This window comes from Aptenodytes patagonicus, chromosome Z (genome assembly GCF_965638725.1).
Source record: "Aptenodytes patagonicus chromosome Z, bAptPat1.pri.cur, whole genome shotgun sequence".
Lineage (NCBI taxonomy): Eukaryota > Metazoa > Chordata > Aves > Sphenisciformes > Spheniscidae > Aptenodytes > Aptenodytes patagonicus.
The window spans coordinates 42,274,336-42,294,377 of NC_134982.1; the positions used below are offsets into that span (position 1 = coordinate 42,274,336).

Genomic DNA, 20,042 nt, shown 5'->3' on the forward strand with positions numbered 1-20,042 from the left:
GTAGCTAGGATAGGCAGTTAAGATGTGAATTCCTTTTGGCTCTTCCTCAGTCTCTAGGAAATAATAAACTCTTCAATCTGTGTGGTCAAATAAACACATTCGTACTGAATGTATTTAATCATAGAATCATTGAGGTTGGAAAAGACCTCTAAGATCATCGAGTCCAACCGTCGACCCAACACCACCATGTCCACTAAACTAATTGAACAGTATATTTAATTGTTTGTGTCACCAAAATGAAAACTTACTAAAGACACAAGGGTCTAGATTGTCCCAGGTGCTGTTGATCTTTATAGGCTGTTAGGAAAATTGTATACTTTGTTCTGAAAGGCGGAAAGGCTATTCCCACTTTTCAGGGCTCACATCTTGCAGCAACAGCTTGAATGTGGTGGCTGTAAGAATAATTTCTATGGCTCAATACAGGAACTTCCTGCAGCAGATCAGATTGCTTTCTGTCAGCTGTCTTAGGTGATGTGACCCACACATTTCATTCTCTTTGTATTCAAAATACTGAATTCAGGCTACTATATTAGCTTCAGTTGTTTCTTGACACACTGATAACTATAAAGTCTAGAGCAGAGCAATAAGATGATTTTCAAAGTTACATTTTATTAGGAAGTTATAATAATTTGAAAACAAAACCTTACATACAAACACATAAAATTTTAAAAATCAACAAGTTGTGTGAATTCAGTTTCCTATTAATATAAATGCAAGGCGTCTGTGGTTGGGTAAAGTGTAAGTACATTCTCTGTGAGTCTACAAACTGATTTATTAAAAAAAAAAAAAACAAGACTTGTATGCCAGAAAACACAGGCTTCAAAGGGTTTCATTTCATATAGTTCAAAATGTCAGCAGCTTACACTGAATTATACTGGAACACTAAAAGTGAGTTTGTTATTGGCAAGGATGACAAATGTATTTGTTACAGAAAAAGAATACAAAGCAATAAAAAATTGCCAGCAGATTGTTAAAAGATTCCCAGAGAGATTTTTCATCATGAATAATTGCACTGAACCTGTAGGCTATTACTAGTAGCTAATACTATTTTCTTTATTATTTCGAAATACTTATAATTTCCTTAACAAAAAACCATTCTGTACCCAACACAAAACATTCACTGAATGCAGATTTAAGATAACACAATATTGGATTTTAATTGTGCACCTTTACTTTCCTCTTTTTACCTATATACCAGAAAGGTTAAAAAAAAAAAAAGGCATTAAAATGCATGATCTGTGCAAAATGGGAAGCCTTTATATAATAACTGATACCTCATGCAAAAGAGAAAAATACCCCCAAAAACATAAGAAGCCCTGAGTCAATAATTTCATTGCAAAGGCGAGGAACATGAGTGCTCTGAGTCCTTCCTATACAGCGGTGCATATTCAAACCAGTCCAGTATTTACTTAAAACATATTTTAAAATAGGCGGTTTGTGCAGTTTCTCACATACAAATCTTCTACGCATTTCATTCATTTCAGCAGACTGTATTTAATACTCAATTTCATTTAAGCTGTCAGGATAGCCAGATGAGAATTGAATTTCTTCCACTTCTAGAATACAAAGAAGGGGGAAATACTGTAATTATTTGTATTTTTATCATACATAAGAATGCATAAGACAGAATGTAATTACCATGCTGGATTTAAATGGGACTGCCATAAGGTTTTTAAAAAGTGTGGCAGCATCTTTACTAGTCCAGATTCTGAGGATGGTCTCGCATCTTACTAGAAAACAAAAATTCTGCACTAACCCCTAACCCTAACAAAAATGTCTGCACTGCATGATACTACATTCAGATCCATTCAGCGGGGATTTAAGGGAAGAAGTATCACCTGTCTAATTACAAAAAGTACTGTGAATTGCTAGGTGTCTCCTAAGAGAAACAAAGTACGGTTAAACTTACCTAAACAGGGTCCTGCCTGGAACAGAATATCATCAATAGCAGTGTCACTTCTCATTGACACACCGCGGATTGCCTCAAAAATAATCTGTAAAGGTAAGACACAGTTTTTCATGACTCTCACAGGAGGAAGGACTAAAAAAAATTATACCCACGCAGTCTATTCAAGGATCTAGTATGTCCTGAAAGCCTGCTTCTTGGAAAGAAATTTCTGTGCTCCATCAGTGGACTGATTGACCTGGTCACAGAATTTGGGTGTGTGCTATGCCAAAGGAAGCAAATTTGTTCTCACAACTTGTTAAGAAATTTGCTGTGTGTTACAGACAACTGATAAATTTTCTCTAGTGATGTGCTATGTCTGTCTTGATTTTCAGCCCTAATGTGTTGCTGTGTGTTGCCCATATACAAGCAAGACTTGAGGGGAAAAAAAAGCATTACAATATTATGTTGTGGTCTTACCGATGAAGCTAAATTTGCTTTTCATTAAAAGGTTTCTTTTTTTTTCCCCCCCTAATTAATTTCCAGGCTCTTAAGGCAAAGTGATTTAAAAAAAACACATATCATCTTTGGTTAGTGATCAGTGCAGTTTTGTGCCCAGTGCTGTTTCAGTCAATAGTGATTTCAGCTTCCTCTTTGACAGAGAAACTGAAGCAGGCTTTATCTCTGGCAGTACTGAATTGATGGCACTGTTCAAACCAAAGGCAGAGTGCTGGCTTTGCATCATCCCTTGCCTTTGGTGCCATCTCAGAAAGACCATCCTGCAAGAAGCAGCCTTTTTATCACAGCTTAGTAGTTATGTGAAATCTAGACAGAGCTTTAGACAGCTGTAGGAAAAGAAATTGCACAAGTGATCTAAATAAAAACTACCGCTACTTATAAGAAATGATGGGAAAACAGCATTTAAACACTTAAAAAAATTTTGAATTAATGAACTATTTTCATACTTGCAACCTATTAATGTCTGTAATAATTCCCTCCCTACCTACCTTCATTTGTAAGAAATTACATGTTACTTGAGCTTGTTCAGCTGTCCATTCAATGCTATCTACATTTTAACATTTTAATTTTTTTTTTATACAACCCAAAACTTGGATTCTAGCACATAGTTCAGTTCAGTATTCCATTCTGACTGCTTTTTGTTTGTTTCTTCTTACCTGGTAGTTTCTATCACTTTCATATTCTATCAGTCCCCTTAGCCATGAGATGCTTTGTTCCCCTGTCCTCCTCCACAAAGGAATCTCTTCATCATCACCTTCCTTTTTTAGATAAACACTTAATAATCCAGTCCCAGCTCCATACATGTGATAGAAAAATGTCAAGCACTGTTTTCCAGAGGTTCCTCTTAGTGATTTTGAAACTAGGTATGCTCTTTGTCCATAGACCATGTTGGATGCTTCTATGTACATGTAGTACCCTTAAAAAGATACACAAGCAAATATTAGCAAAGTAGAATACATTCTCTCAGCATGTTCATTACACTCAACATGCTCATTATATAAAAAACTATGATTGAAACTATTTTGATAGAGTTTTATGCCGTAGACTGTTATATTTGTGAACTGTAATATTTATGATATTGTAATAATTGTGTAGTGTAATAATGGTAATATTTGTGAATGCTAATGTAAGAACACTTAAAAACTTGTTTGTATCTGATGAAATACATAGCAACAGAAAGGAATACAAAGTAAGAAAAAATCATAGCTGTTCTTAAACCAGGAATGCACTCTGACAGTGGTCGATTAATTGGAATTCAAGACAGCTGCACGTACATCTGAGGGTACAGTTTAGGCAATGGTTGGAGCTGATGCTATTAACAAAGCATATGAATTGAAATACCTCTTTTAAATCACATATGACATCAATAATACTTTTCTTTCTGTGATCAAGATGTGAAGACACAAGTGAGGAAAACTAGACTCTCTAGAATCCATGAATGAATGAAAGATTGTCATGAACTCTGATCTGTGGAAAAATTAGTCATTAATTGGTGGCAGGCAAATTACACACACACACACACACCGCCCCCAATCCATCATTTGGTTATTTCCAACTGGAGCAAACCGAGGTGTGTCAGAAGACTGAGGAGCATCCCCACATCCCATCTGCTGCATACGGCAGCTGTTGTGTGTCTTGAGATGTACACTCTGCCAGCAGGCAGTGAACTCAAGATTTTGCAGCAGCTCTTCCTGCAGTCCCACTGCTCCCTTTTTGTGGCACCACAAAAATGATTTTTGTTGGAAAAAACAAGCTGCCCTTCTCCCACCACAAGTCCTGGCGGTGAGATCGCCCTCAGGGGGAGAAGGGATTCCTAAGGATCAGTGAGGCAGGAGAAAAGCTGAGAGCAGCAACAGCAGCTGGTGGATGCGCGGGGTGTCTCATGATACTCGGAGTCCTATTATCTCAGGGTCCTATTATCTACACAAACCCATGCTGAAGACATCCCTTCTAACCCGGGTTGTAGTTTGGTGGTGAGCAGCAGTAGAGAGGGTGAAAAGGAAGATTATCTACAGCTGTAGGTCTGTAAAGAAAAGATAATTTCGTACAGTGTGTTGGAGTATTCCCAAGGCGATTTATGCCAAACCTAGTGCAAGCCATTGTGAGGATTTTGATGTTCACTATGTTTAAAAATTTCTAGAGTTAAAAATCAAAACCTACAGCTCATACTTCAGTATAATAAAATAACTTGCCTTTAGTTCTAAGGCCTGAATCATATTATAAACTTGATGGAAAGAGTAGATCAACTCTTGGTTTTGTGAATTCAAATCCACGTATTTCTCAGCACATCTTGCTGCAAAGAGATGTGTGAAATAAGGAATAAACATTGTTGTCACGGGCCAGGCTTAAAAGACTCTCTTGCTTCACCAGTTCTAAAGTCGAGCCATCAGCCTCAGATCTCAGAATACTTGGTGATCTACATAAACTGAAAATAGGTCTAAAGTCAGTTTCTGCCTTAGAAATCAAGAAAATTGTGCTAACAGCCCATTCCTTTTCTTGAGCAAGAAACTCTTAAGTGTTGCTTCTACTATAAGGAGAGGGTTATTATCCTTGGAAACACAAGAGCTGGGATATAGAGTATTTGAAAGAGGAAGAATAAAATATATTATCTAGGGAATAACCAGGGGAAAAAAAAGCATCAAACAAGCTTGAATGGTGAATCCTTTTATGAAATTGAGTTTGGTTACCTGCCAAAACAACTAGCAACTTTAAGGTGATGTAGTCGTTTTGGATTATATTTTGCAGAAAAAGAAGGGTCTGCCAGACAATATAGAGATGGCCTACAGATGCCTCTCCAAGAGTCTCACCCACATTTCAAAATAAAAATTCTCAAATGACCTTAAAAACTGTTAGGAAAAATTCTCACTTATTTTAAAGCTGGTGATCACATGTCTAGTCGATGCAGAAGAACTGGACAGCACAGGTAACAAAGACTTACAGACAGTATGTCATCTAATTCATTCTAATGTCATCTAATTTTTAAATGGAAAAGGGACGAGAATTTCAATATTCCCTTTTGAAAGTCATTCCACGGTACAAAGGTATCATTATTGGGAAAATGTTCTTGATTTGTAGATAGCCTACATTGTCCACTCAGATAACTTAGCCAATAGATCTGGTCAGAATATGGTCAAATTTGTAAGTAATGTTTCTTGGTTTTATTTCATAACACGTAAGAGAAGTTTTAAGCTTTAAAACTTACTTATGTCTGAAGGCTATTCATATTTCTACCCAGAATCAGTACTGTTTAGAGTTAATAATGGAAGAACATAATTTCTTGGTGATCTGAAATTTCAAGCCAAAGAGAAACATTCCCATCTGCATTCTCAATTCCACATGTAGCATTTTGGCCATACAGTCCCCCACACCATGAATTTACATCTCTCTAGTCCATTTCCATACCTTGCTCAGGATGCAGCTATTACAGAAATTTTACCAGGAGATAGGAAAGGGAGATTTTGCTGAACGTGCACAAAGCCATCTTTTTAGATAAAGAGATCAGAAACAAGACAAAACATATTTTATTAACTAGAAGCATTTGTTATTTTGTTAACTAGAAACAAAACAGTTTTCCAGAGTAACTTGAATTAAGTTTGCATAGAGCGAGACTTCATATGCACAGCTGAAATAACTATGCTTGATGATGCTTAACGTGGTTTACACTCGATCACAGTTGACAGAATAATAATAGCTTTTGATGATCCTTTTGAGCAGGCCAACTGCTTTTGTAATCCAGCTAAAATTTTTAACAGACTGGATAGATGGCTACTGTGAATAAGCCAGCTTGTCTGCAGCTGACTTTATAACTTGTTGAATGAATGCTAACCGCTGGGAAGGAGGGCAAATCCAAAGGCACCAAAAACCTTTTTAAACCTATGTAAGCATTTAAAGTTCACAAGCCTTAGGGCAGTTTCATCCATTATACTGCAGTCAGTGGAGTTGTTACTGAGGTCCTCATCTGCAGGAACATGAGCACCCAACACAGTGATGCAGTTCATCATCTCCAAAAGTCACCAGGTACTGCCCGCGGTGTGGGGGCAATTCTGATGCAGTTTTCTGTGTGCTCACTCATGCTAATGGGGGCCCCACTTGCCTAAATACTTTAAATTACACAAGTGAGGTTATGGTGCGGATTTTCAAGACAAAGGGTCTGTGGGACCTCTTTTATTATCCATGTTTTCTTCTAAGTTTGAACAGGAAGGTGTTGATGCAGAAGAGCCCCCAACCACTTGTTTGCCTTTTAGTTTCAGGGAATATTCATGTAAGCTAGGGGTTTGGAAGAAGGCTTTTCTGCGGGGTCTGGAGAGTCATACTGTCCTTTTTTCTCCCAAAGGAAAGGGCTACTTTAGGACATGAAGACCGAATTACCCACTTGGTCTGCAGATAATTCAGATTAAACTTCACATTCTCAGAACCATCTGTGGGTCCCTAAGAAACATGTTTGCTTCATTTGATTAATAACTGTTCTGAACAGAACACTAAAAACTTTCTCTGTGTTCCAGGTTATCATTTCAAAGTATTTTTGATTAACTATCAATCTCTGTTCTGAAAGTTCAATGTGGAGCTTAACTCACCTACCCCAGTAGTGTGGTCTCCTTTCGGCCCCGTGTAAGAAGTGGGAGTTGGACCCCTCCTCCTGTGCCAAATCCCACGACCTCTCTTCTTCTGGGTAAACACACACTCATCTTTTTCAAAAGTACACTCTCCAGGATTGGGCAGCAATAGATCTATAAGGAGAAGACATTGGTTAAAACTGCAAATATATTAAACAGATATATGGAGAGATTACACAAGCAATGTATTGCATTCACTCACCTGCTGCAATCACTTATATCTACCTAGCAATACTTACTGTAGTCACAAGCTTATAAAAGCTAGCCTCAAACTGATGTACGAAATTAAATTTCATTTTCTTCACAGCTTTGGGGAAATCTGTGCCCTAGTCTGGCTCACTAACATGTACTAATATTCTTTAAAACATCTCGCACAGTTTATTATCTCATCGTAGCTCTTACTCCACAATGGGCTCTACCAGTGTAATTTTGCTCACTACTGTGGCACCCCAAGCAGCTTAATGAGCTCCAGCATGTATAACATGCATATTAAATTACTCTTGTCAAAGGTTGGAGTTTCTGTGATCTGAAATAAAATGCCACATTTAGCGCTCTCATGTTCCCTTGGCACCAGATTCTAATACCACATACAACAGACCACAGAGCTGCAATTACTAGAGTATTTTCATTATTTCAATTCTATTAGATGATGCAGAACAGAGAAAGTTGACAATTCAGGTGCTCGCCAGGAAGCTTCTGTCAGGTCTTCTGCTAGAATCTGAATTTGTAGTTCAAGAGTTGAGCTGCTTTCATCTTTTGGAAAGGAGGATGCCTTGATGCCTCACATACTCTGGGGCATTTTTCAGGCATTTTTTTTCTGCCATCAGTGACAAGTCCCCATATGACTATACACCCAAGTATCAGTTCTGCACCTTTGGTTCCTTTTCAAATTGCTTCGAAACTACAGAAAGGCAAAATAGACAGCTGTTGGAAATACTTTAGAAAAATGGCATCTTGTTTTATACATGTGACTTCTCTCTGTTCTGTAATGGTTAGCCACCTGAATGCGTGAAATCCAATCAAAAGAGGTCATTAAAAAGTTCTTATTACATGGGGATATAAATGGCGTGGTTGATCAGCCTCATCACCATTTCAAAGGCATGGCTTTATTCCGAAGAATAATGGGAGTATAGATTGTGCCTGCCTCATGAGAATGGTTTCCAAATTGGGATACAATCGTTTCATTGTCAAACCTCAAAAAGCCCCAGAAAAGAGAGTTTGGGTGAGTTCAGAGAGGTTAGCCTATGCATGTCAGAGGGTAAAGTCTCGCTCAAAAACATTCAGTTCCTCCCACTACAGGAGGGAGAGTTAGACTTGACTCATGTGTCTTCATTAGAGAACTGCAGCTCAGATAAGGGACTGTATCTTGGCCTTGCACAACTGTACTTCTGGACTGAAAAGGACAATGCTGTGTTTTAAAAATATTGCTTTTGGGTCCGTTCCTGGTTTCCTAAAAGCCATTTAAAAACTGCCTTCCCCTCAGTTGGACTGTTGGGTTTTTTTAAATTGTAATGCCCCAAAAGGAACGCTCACCTATGTAAAACTGCACTGGCATCAGTGAAGTTAATTAGGAGTTAGCGGGTACCCCTGTGAACAAAAACTGGTCCTTGTTGTATGTATGCTACTGCAAAAATAGGATTTATGCAATAGTTAGTGGAAAAAGAAAAGAAAAGAAACCACAGTGGGACAAAGGCAGCTGTAGGATAGGCTTGGAAAATGAAGGTATGCAATGAACTCTTACTAAAAAGGGTAGCAGCTGTTGGACGACAAATACATACGGTCTTACCAGCAGCCTGGCAGCTTCCCAGGCTCAATGATACATCATCCAGTGCCACAAGTCCACAGTCCCAGAAGCTTTTACACCAGCTGACAAAGACAACCTGCAATACATGAAGGAAGTTTCAGGTATCTAACAAAAGCTGGCACCATTAGGAGTCTGAAATTTTAAATTTTTCCAAATGCACTAATAATTTTGACATCTACAGAACACAAATAATGAATCCACTTTGTTTTGGCACATACTGATACTGCCAGTGACTGAAATTTCAAATCCAGTGGGGTTTAGATGTATGTTTTCATTCAATAGAAAGTGTTTTCTCACTTTCATAGGCAAATGATGTATCTCTGTATGTAGTTTCCATTTTATTAGGAGAGTGTGTATTTTTCAGTGTATGAGAAAACATGACTCACTGAGGCTGCTGCGGTTTTTCCCCCCAAAAAAACCAACATGAACAGCTCAAATGTCCTCAGCTATCTTACCCTTACAATCAGGAGGTTTTATCCATGGAAAAATAAATTTGAAAGAGTAATGCAGAGTGATGGCCAAGAGAAATGGCCGTGGCAAAAAACAAAGAACAACAGAGATGAGATGAAACTACTGCATACAATGGGATTATTCAGAAATGACACAAAGCCATGATATCGTAGAGCAGGAGCCTGGAAATGCTAAGCATCATTCATAGTGTTCATCTGGGTTTGTGAAAATTAAGAATAGTGTCCAAGATGTTTTATTTGACTACACATTAATTCTGCCATGGAAAATACAAGTCACTCATGAGATGACAAAATAAAATGTAAAGAAACTCTAAGATTCCCAGCTGCCCTTCTCCTAAGGCTGACACAGATCTGTTTAAATTACAGAAGACACAATAAGGTTTATTTTGTGAAAATACTGCTGGCAGTTTTCCTTGCCTAACTACTGCAAACCATCTGTCTGACCATTGGAGTTATGACCATAATTTGGGAAGAGCTTTTCAAAACAATTCCTTTGTGATGAGATCTGGGCTAGTGACTGGAGATGGATGAGTGTCACTTCTAACAGTTTAATATTCTGGAGCAACTGTAAACACCTCAGTTACATATTTGAGGTTAAATGCTGACTGAGTTTCATGCAGATACAAAAAGGTTGTTAGAAGTTGTTCATGCATTATTTAATATGTCCTCTTTTAACAGGCTCGGTAACACCTTCAATATGGTCATTACACCGGATTTTGCTAGATTGCTTTGCTATGTAGTATTTATTGACTCATTTGCTTATAAAACAGCCTGGGACGTAATTACACTTTAACCTTTGAAGCATGTATGGGTTATGCTGCCCAGAATGGAGCAATTTTCAAAACCATTTTCCTTTCAGTGCTACAAATTCTGGTAATAGTGATTATCTGTCTTGTAAACTGCTACAGGTGTGGACTTGACGAGTGCCCCTGCACAGCATGCACAACTGCTCAGTGCATAGTGGCCTAAAACTGGCCTTTCCCCGCCCGCCCCCCCCCCCCCCCGTAGAGCTGCTCTCTTAGCCTTAAGGTTTAACAGGACAAAAATTGTTTCCTACTTTGTAAGTTCATTCTCAATAAACAGGCACAATCTATTAAAAAATGGTAGCACCTCTTGGAATAAAGAATACAATAAATACTGACGTTGGGTGGACGTCATTCGCCAGACTTTTAATAAATGCATTCTGGTGAACATTTGTAATAAACTAAAGACATATTATAGTCCTAAACCCAAGAATCTTCAGAAAACCACACATGAAAGGGTGAGGTCAGTCCTCGTTTGTGAAACAACATTTCCACACTGTGGGATCATGTTGTAAGTGATGTTTTCCTATTGACATCATTGGGAGCAGGATCAAGTTCTTTATTCTTAAATTGCAATAATTTGTTCCATACAAGGTATGTAATTACCCATTGGATCCTGCAGAAAGCCCTCCATTTCAAAAGCATCGCAACAGTAACTGTTGGTCTCTCAAAGGCCATTGAACCAGTAGCCTTTGTACAGTCAAAGGATTGATCTGTTTCAGTGACGTTTGCAAACTTGTTCAGCTTTGTCATCTGTAGCTTTAGCGTTGCTAATTCTCCACTTGCTTTTTGTGGTGTTGAGTGACACGCTGCCATGAGCAGGCTTTGTAATTGCACAGGGGTGGGGTGGGGGAGCTTGTACTTGGAAATGCAGAGTTTCCAGTATTAGCTATAGCAAATGTACTGAAATTGTTCATTGTCTCCTTGGCTTATTTTGTTCTTATATTCTTGATTTAGTTTTAAGCAACAGGGTAGAACATATTTTTATTCACAGGTCAAATTTATTCACTCTTCTTTTGTCCTAAATGTCCTTTTTTGTCATAAAGGGACATCTTTGGCTGTTTGAACTTTACCTACCAAAATTGTATCAATTTGGATTTACTCAGCTACTCATTTTGACCCTACGTCAGATCTCTGAATCCTTTGTACAGTCTCGATAGGACTAACCTCATGATGCTTTACATTTGTTCTTGTTTTGAATGAAAATATTTCCTAGGTCAATTCTTCCAAAAGAAATTTTTATGAAGTTATCTCATGCCTTGGAGAAGAGAATATGGGGATCTTTGTGTTCAGCTCGCACTTTCTTCATAAAACATGACAGATGAACAACATACTAATTGTTTCAAACTAGGTAACAAATCTTCCTGGACTTGCATGCTATCTTGGAGGCTAAATTAAAAACATTATCAAATGTAGGCAGTTGTTGCCAGTGTTACTGAAAAATAAAACATATTTTTCTCTCATGTCTCTCTGTTCCAATAACAGGACACAGCCAGGACATTAGTTTCCTTCCAAATCACTGCCCCAGTTTCTGGAAGCTGGTTTGTCTATTTTCCAGTGCTTAATCAATGTTCCTGGCCTGCAGCTTCAACATATCAATAATGAGTTCTTAGCATTTAGCCTGGATTGTATCGGTAATGAGCAACGCCAGATGAGAACAGCTGGTAGAGCAAGCAGGGTTTCACTTCTCCCATGACATGTTGTTGGGTTGTACTGCAGACACTGAGTGAGGTAGAAGGGATTTCTCATCCTTAGCGCTCTGCATCTCTACAAGTAGATGTGAGTTAAAACGTATGCATATGAAGTTTACCTGCTTTTGGAGGAGAAGAAAGAGTAGGACATGCAGTAAGGTACCTCCATCAAGAAGTGTAAGGAAGAACTAATGGGGAAGCTTGTAAAAGGAGGTTTGGAGGGAGCTGGACTGAGAACAGGAGAAAGGGAGAGAAGATGCTCCCGGATCCCTGTGAGTTCTGTGTATTTTCTTTCCGACTTGTTTATCCCAGAAAATACAGCTCTTGCTCAATTAAAGAGCCAGACCAGCCAAACAAAAGAAAAACTGTGACAGCAGCCAAATCTGGTGACTTAAAAGCAAGCTATGCCTCTGCAGCAAATTAATTTACCTGATTCCATCCTAGTAAATATTCCTAGGTTTAAACTACATACTGTATATCAGTGTAGACATAAAACTCAGTCTGTCACTTAGACACATATTTAGGTTCAGTTTCTCAAAGGAGAAGGGCAGTTATAGTGGAGTCTGAGGTGGGTTTTTGTGAGAAGCAACTGTTGTAACTGCCATACAGTGACACAAAACTCGGTACTACAAAATCCAAAAATAGTTCCAGCACCAGAAATTAAAGTGTGACATGACACAAAGAAGTAGCCAATATGTTTCCACAAAACAGGGGAGCCTGACTTTTCAGTCAGTTATACTAGTACACAGCCATATAAGCGTGTAAGCCAGGGACCCATCACTGGCACAGGGAATGGGATTGTCCCAGGGTTGTTCAATACAAACGTTACCAAATTATTTTTAACTCGTTTAATTAAACTAGATTTTAAATGGCTTATTTTTCTTTGGCTTAAACAGTCAGAAACTCATTTATCAAGAACGCAAGTAAGCTATTAAGCCAAAATTAGAATGTCTGCAAGCTTCTGTCATTTAAAATAAATTGATTTAAAATGGCATTTGCCAGGTAAGTTCAATTTCTTGCCATGTAAATACAATGAGCTTCTGTGAGAAAAATAATTAATGGATTATGAAAGCTTCTGCATAAATAATTGGATAACATTGGTAATAAGCTTGTGACATTTGAACAAATATTTTTGAAAATCTTTCCTGTCCAAGGGCAAATGGGTTGCAGAAACAAACAATGAAAGAGAAACATAAAGCTAACAGAACAACCTAGGGCCACAGGCTGTTAATGCTACATCTATATTCACTGGATTGCACTGTCTAGCAGGGACTACTGACTGCACAGAAATGTATACAGGACACCGATATCCTCAGCTGTCCCCAGGGGCCCTCCTAGATTTCCAGAAGTCTGCTATTACGGTTCTATCCTCTCTTCAGTGAAACAGTTTCCTTGGCTCTTTTTATAAGAGGGAGAGGTTTTTGCCTTTAGACTGAGGAGTCTTGTCAGATGATGTGGCATCGTAATATCACAATATTAAGTACCCAGAACAAAAATTGAGCAAAAAAATGAAATGTCAGTTAAGTATCACAGATATCAAAAGGAGGTATGTAATATTTCATGCAACCTATCTCCTTGCTTAGCTACTGTGAAGATGCAGGCCACTTAGGTAACACTCTCTAACGTCAATAATTTTTACAGTTTCCAATATGTCATTTTCATAACTGTTACCAAACACCATAGTCAGTGGGGTACACATTTTGCAAGCACTAGTCCTACTATTTACAGACCCTAACGTTCTTATTTTAAATAGGCATTTCCAGTGACTGTTCTTTAAGAAATTTCTTGTCCTAGAGGTGAGAGAAGGAAGGACAGAGGACCATAGTATAAAACTGCAGCTCATTCCAACCTCTTTAGGTTGCATACCTTATTGTGGGAAGACTGATCAAGGGTTGTGTCAGAACAGTACCAAAAAGCTCCTTTATTTGTCACAAGTGAGGGTTTTTCAGAGGAGGAGGAGGAGATGAGGACTAGGATGTCTGCCCTCCTCCACTTGATACCTGACTGGAGAACTGTGTCCTTTATACTACTGACTCGCTCACAGGGATCTAGGACTTCATCATATATCCAAGATTGCTTTAGTCATTTACCCATGACTTCGATGGACAAATGGGAGACACAAATTTCTCAGAGAAATGCTAGAATAATTTAATGCTCAATTTAATACTGAGCATCATCACAGTGATGATGTGAGAACAAAGGTCCAAAGACGCTCATATCAAGCCCTAGGAAGGTGGAGGGGTGATAATGGATGTTTAGGGAAAACAGTACAAGAAACAAATCAACCATAAAGCTATTTGTGCTGTTATATTATGTTCAGACCCCAGAGAGTTGAAGAACTTGCTGAACTGGAGGTCATACCTGTACCACTGTGTTTACAGTCACTGTGAGGTCTATTTTCCATGAATTTGCCTAATCCCTTTTCAAATGCATGTATACTATTGGCCTCCACAACATCCTGCAGTGAGGGACTTCAGTGTTTAGTCATTCCCGAAAAAGTCCTCCCTTTTGTTTGTTTTAAAACATGTAAATATTGAAGTGCAACACGCAGTCACTTGATTTTGCTTTCTCACAACTGCAACTAAAATTAGTTATGGAGGACAGGTGAAAACAAACAGATCAACTCAAGGAAAGAGAGTGACAGAAAAAAAAAACATCAGCGAGGAAGAAAAGTAGACTGAAAGAATGAAAACCCAAGAAATGCTGCCACAACTATTCTGATGGAAGTAGGGTGGACTGTTATGATGCCAGCTACCTTTTCTGAGGATTTGTCTTTGAACTCTGTGGGAAGTATTCAAGCACTACAGCACTAAGTAACATTGCAAAAACTTGCATGAATGGATAAACAACATAAGATGTTTGCTTTTGAAAACCTGAGCTTCAGAATGGAGAACCACATCTAGCAGAAATAAACAGAATTGATGTAAGTACACCCAATTGCACTCAAACCTTCATTTTGGACTGTGTTGTGAAGTTACATAAAAGAAGTATCTTTCCATGGTGGTATCTTTCCATACACACCACAAACACACCATACAAACACACACACACAATATCAAAATGCAGATTCTTGCTCCATGGTGCATGTGAGGATCTCCAGGTTATATATGCCATATGTGAATTTTTCTTTCAGTTAGCTCTGACATTTTCCTGCCATGCATTGGCCTGGAAGATCAGTTTCCGTACATTCAATCTGATCAAAAGAATCTATATATTTCAAACTCAGATTTTTATGCTGCCCTTTAAGAGGCTTATACAACAAAGCATGAAGGGTTTAATTTATTTTAATAAATGTTAGGATTTTTTTTTTAATTTACTCCTTCTCTTATTTATTCCCTGGACATTACAGAGTACAAAACCAATACTGTATGTGTATAGGAACATAGGTACTTACACTAACTAAAAGAGAGAGTGCCTCCAGTACAAATTGAGAAATCAGGATTTTAAATTTCCTGCCTTTTCGCTAGCATTATATCGCATATGTATTTGCAGTACGTACACATATATACATATATATATATGCATTATATATGTGTTATATATATATGTGTATATATATGTATATATATGTGTGTGTGTATATATATTATATATATGCATTATATATGTGCATATATATATTTATGACTTGCTTAGCTGGATCATACCCACCTAACCTTTTCAACGTGGTAGTTTCAAAGTGTCATATTAAAGCCTGTTGGCCAGCTTCACATTTCCTGCTCACAGAACTCAAGCCAACAGTCTGTGCCAGACTGCAGTTAGCTAATTCAAAAAGAACTTGCAAAAACCATTACACAAACCAAGAGATGAAAATCTGAGCCTTTTTATTGTCCTGATGCAAACAAATACGTTATCAAAATTAAAATATATCAGACGGATTTTATATTGTTTTCAAAGCCTTGGGAGTAGTAGTCATAGAAGAAAGATGAAGGACATAGGTAATCAGGTATTTTAGAACAGTTGTTTTCTGGCTGCAAAATTGTTACGACCTTCAGGACTCCCTGGCCAAAGCAGCATAACAATTGCCTCGCTGACTTTACTGGCCATTAAGGAACTGGCAGGAGACTGTTTACTGTTTCCACAGGCACTGACCCAATCTACAAGTCACACCCAGTAACCAAGAATTTGATCAGCCAAACTACTGTGCATGCCTACAACTTCTTATCATCCAAGTCTAGACATGATGCATCTCAGAAAACAGTACCATAGGCACATCAGCCACCACATCTGTATTAGAGTAAAGGTGGTAGCCCTATCTGATTTTGAGACCACCTCACTCCATTAAACGACTGTTTTTCACTTGCTTATAACATTGCTAAGATGCAATGATTTCAGCTCAGACTTTCCATGCTGGGTCCTTGCTTCAGGCTTGTTTTGGAAGATTTAAGCCAAAACAGTTCCATCATTTCCAAGAACAAGGCTAGGAAAAAAGGTTTTATTTTGCCCCTATTTAAAAAATTCTTTGAAAAGCTTGAGCACTCCTAGGCTTCGGAGGAGGAGCATGAAATGTGTCAGGGTTTGGTTTTGTGCCAGAACTGTGCTTTCTGTCAAGTCATTAGTTTTTGAAAAACTAAAATTTCTAAGAACTGGGACAAGCAGGGCAAACAGACTGGGACATGGACAGGATTAGAGGGAAAAAAATTGGACTGTCCAGAGGTGAGGAGCCAGGAGTAAGATGGGGAATGGGGGGCGGTTGCTGCCTACAGGGCAGGATAGATAAGACAAAGATGCATCAGTGAGGAGGCAAGACTATTGTCTCTCCCTCCAGGGCCTGAAGTGTAATCCCTGATATGCTGGTTCCCACCACTCCTTGCTGTCAGGCAAAACGTGCTCTGATGCACCTCCACTGCTGGCCTACGTTGAAGACGGCCATTGAAATGAGTGTTCCTTGTCAGCTATTTCACTAAGTCCTAGGCAGGCACATCTTTACAGATAACTAACCTAAGTGTTTATACAATGCCACATGGTGCTCCTTCATTTCCTTCTGTTGGCTTGGAAAAGAAGAAACAAACAAAAGAAAGCATGAAAGGACTTTTGAAAGTATAAAGGCTGAAGAGTTGGGCATGAGATCGCAAGGAAAAGCCAGAATCGGGTTCACTGTGCAACTTCATTCAAGGCTGCTTGTGAATATTACAAGCAGACAACTTGTGACTACACCAGTTTTTCACCCTTGCCTTAGGGCAAGTAGACACACACTTAAACTTTGGTATCATTTGTCTTTTGTCTGCTACCTTCTCAGCTGTAAACATATCTTGATATACTTTTGCATACTGACATGCTTCAGAACTTCACCCACTGCCTTCCATGTACTATTTGTCTAAGGACAACTTTAGAAATTGATGGAGTATATGCATACACAGCCATCATGAAAACCATAAAACCGTTATATGAAGTTCAGCACATTACAGCTTGTGCATGACTTACGTAGCAATGGCATCTGCTACCTATGCAAAACCGCATAGGTGGTATAATCCCTACTCTAAACCTAATTTAATCTTCTAATCCAGGAAAAAAGACAGTGTGAGAGAATACGTTTAAACCAAGGCTAAGGTAGAACTTCACCACCCCACCCAAATACATAGTTGTTTGGCTAAGGGATGTCTGAATTATGATATGCTGAACACATCCTGAGTTCTCTAAAGCCCAATAAATCTCACTTTTTTAGATATTTGAGGAATGCCTCCTCAACAGAAACATTTTGCCACTTGTTTCCATGGGAAAGAAGGCTTTCCCATCACAAGACCTGAAGGACCCACTGAAGGATTTTGAGAATTGCCAGAGGCAAACAAACCCTCCTGCTGCAGAGCACGGGGTTTCTTCCCTCCTTCAGGCTCAGAAGCAGCGAGGATATTCCCTTGACTTCTTTATTCTCCTCTGTGCTGCTGTCCCCATCTGTTACTGCCTACAAACAGACTGGTAACTAAGACATGAAAGCTGCAATTCACGAAAAGCTTTCCATTCTAGGCAAGCTTTTTCACAAGTGTTTTAGATATACTAATTTCTAGGGAAACATAAAAATAGTTCTTCATAAATTCATATTGGAAAAGATTTTCCATGCAAATGTCAGATGCTTAAAAACCTGCCACCTCCAAGGCTATAAACCATTTTTAACAGTCATGCTCAGCTGTCATCACTACTAATACAGTGTATTACGCTACACAAGCTGCTGAACCTTTTTAGAAGTAATAAAGAAATAGTAAACAGAAGATGGCAAAAGTATGTTATAAGCTTGCCTTTTTAACCAATACCTTTTCATGATTTAAAAAAAAAAGAAAAACAATTTTCTGCAAATATTTTGGGATGATGCTATGAGAGACTTTTCTATCATGCACTTGCTGGGCAGTAATAAAATTCTTTTTTTTCTATATCAGTTGAAGGGGAATTAGAAAGTATTACATTTTATGCATAAAAAATATGTACATAAAAATCCCATAAATTTTTTAAGGTATCAGATATCTGAGAGAAAACACTAGCCAACAATTAGGACCAACATTTTCAGTGTCAATTTCCTTTTTAACACAGTTAAGCAACTTTTTTTTTGTGAACTTTTTCTTTTACAGTGTATTTACTTTGAAGAAAAACACTTTTTTTCAAGAAAAGTTAAACTCAATAACTACTGCAATTTCAAAAATTACTTTGTAGTGGGGAAAATGCTTAAGATGTTTGTCTATAATTTAGAAATACCTGAGTTACAAGACGAGCTTTCATTCATATGTTCATAGTACTATCACACTCTGAAAAAAAGCTGGATTTATCTCAGTGTCAGCAGGTAGTAATCCATCTGGTCCTCCTCAGATGACTCACAGATAGTGAAAACCCATTACAGAAATCAGGATAACCGCAGAAGTAGCGCCTACACAAATTTGTGTAAAAGTCAGTCTTTATAAAAAGAGTGGAGGTGAGGAGTAAAAGCAGCTTGCGGACTTACTCAGGAGGTGATGTGAAGTATTATGTTATTCTTATTAACTTGCTGAGATAACAAAGTGACCTCTCCATCCAGACATTGCAAATACTTCAAGTCCATTGCTCTAAATTACACTGACTTCTGGTTTCATATTTTAACCCAGTGGTTGAGTTTAGGAAAGTAGAATCAGCTCCCCGTTTTGACCAGAACCTACCAGTACTGACTTTTTAGATTAATTAATATCTGTAATTGAGTACAGTGTGCAAATCACATAGGAAACAAACAAACAACAATGAGTGAACGTGGAGCCTGCTGAGAAACCAAGACACAACTGGTTCTCGTTAGAGCTCCTCAAGTGAGATCTCCACAAATACTGTGACTACAGTTGAGGACACCAGGACAACAGTGCCCTGTTCCTGGTACGAAGCCCCTTTATTGGGGCTCCCATGGGAGCCAGGCTGCAAAAAAATACTCTACTCCCCACTGTACTGCCTGGGGAACTCTATTTCACTTTGCAGGTATAGCTCACTTAGGATTAATCCCTGGATAACAAAGAACCCTGGGAGGAGAAGGCAAGGAAAATCTCCATCCAGAATTCGGCAGATTTGAAGAGTTGGATCTTACCTTGCAAGGCATAGGCTTTTTGAAGGAGATTTCAGCTTGAGTCCAAACTCCCCTTGGAGATTCCAAGACGGACCAGATTTTCTCTTGAACGACATGATTCTCCTCAAAGATATAAACAGCAAGAGTACCACTCATTTTGAAAAACCCATATAAGGCATAATAAAAACGCAGACAAAACTGCAAGTTTCCTGGCAGGGTTGGGCCATACAGACGTCCAATGTACTCAGGCTGTGATGTAAACTTTGTGTTCGCCAACAAGTAATAACCTGCAAGACAGCGCAATTATTGAGTATTTCTAATACGCAATTAGCACAGCCGATTTGCTATTAAAGCAGCTTCTGTTATTGCATCAGACTTTGGTTATAAAAACAGTTTCTTCTGCAGGAAACAGATTATCACACTCTGTTTGAAAGGAAGTAAGAATTTTTCTAAAAGCATCCCGGCTACTTCAAGTTAAACTGGCACACGGCTAAGTTACCAGAAATAAGCACTTTTCAAATTTACACTGAAAAATTCTCTGGCCTGCTGGCCTCACTGGAAACCTGGCTGTTTCAAGGGTACTGCTCCAAGACCAAAGAATGACGGCTGGGGCACAAGGCCTATTATTCCCTGCGCCAAGTATAAAGAGGTGAGACTTTAGCACATATGATTAAGAACCACGAATACTCTACACAAAGAGATGTGTGAGTTTCAGAACTTATTAGCAGGCCTTTCACTACGTGGCTTCAC

The 20,042-nt window shown here is 38.5% G+C and overlaps 1 protein-coding gene across 2 annotated transcripts in view; it reads right to left on the reverse strand.

Annotated features, from left to right (window-relative positions):
* Window positions 1-589: 589 nt before the first annotated feature.
* MAMDC2 (MAM domain containing 2) overlaps window positions 590-20,042 on the reverse strand; it is a 63,356-nt gene continuing 43,903 nt past the window's right edge. The window contains exons 9-14 of one of the 2 annotated variants that reach the window (XM_076362971.1): window positions 19,314-19,579; window positions 8,804-8,897; window positions 6,979-7,131; window positions 3,061-3,320; window positions 1,910-1,994; window positions 590-1,556 (exon numbers count right to left, since the gene is read on the reverse strand). In XM_076362971.1, the coding sequence (XP_076219086.1) occupies window positions 1,495-1,556; window positions 1,910-1,994; window positions 3,061-3,320; window positions 6,979-7,131; window positions 8,804-8,897; window positions 19,314-19,579 (920 nt within the window). In that variant the 3' untranslated portion in view covers window positions 590-1,494. Of the gene's footprint in view, window positions 1,557-1,909; window positions 1,995-3,060; window positions 3,321-6,978; window positions 7,132-8,803; window positions 8,898-19,313; window positions 19,580-20,042 lie in introns of those variants that run through there. The other variant, XM_076362972.1, reaches the window with a different exon arrangement.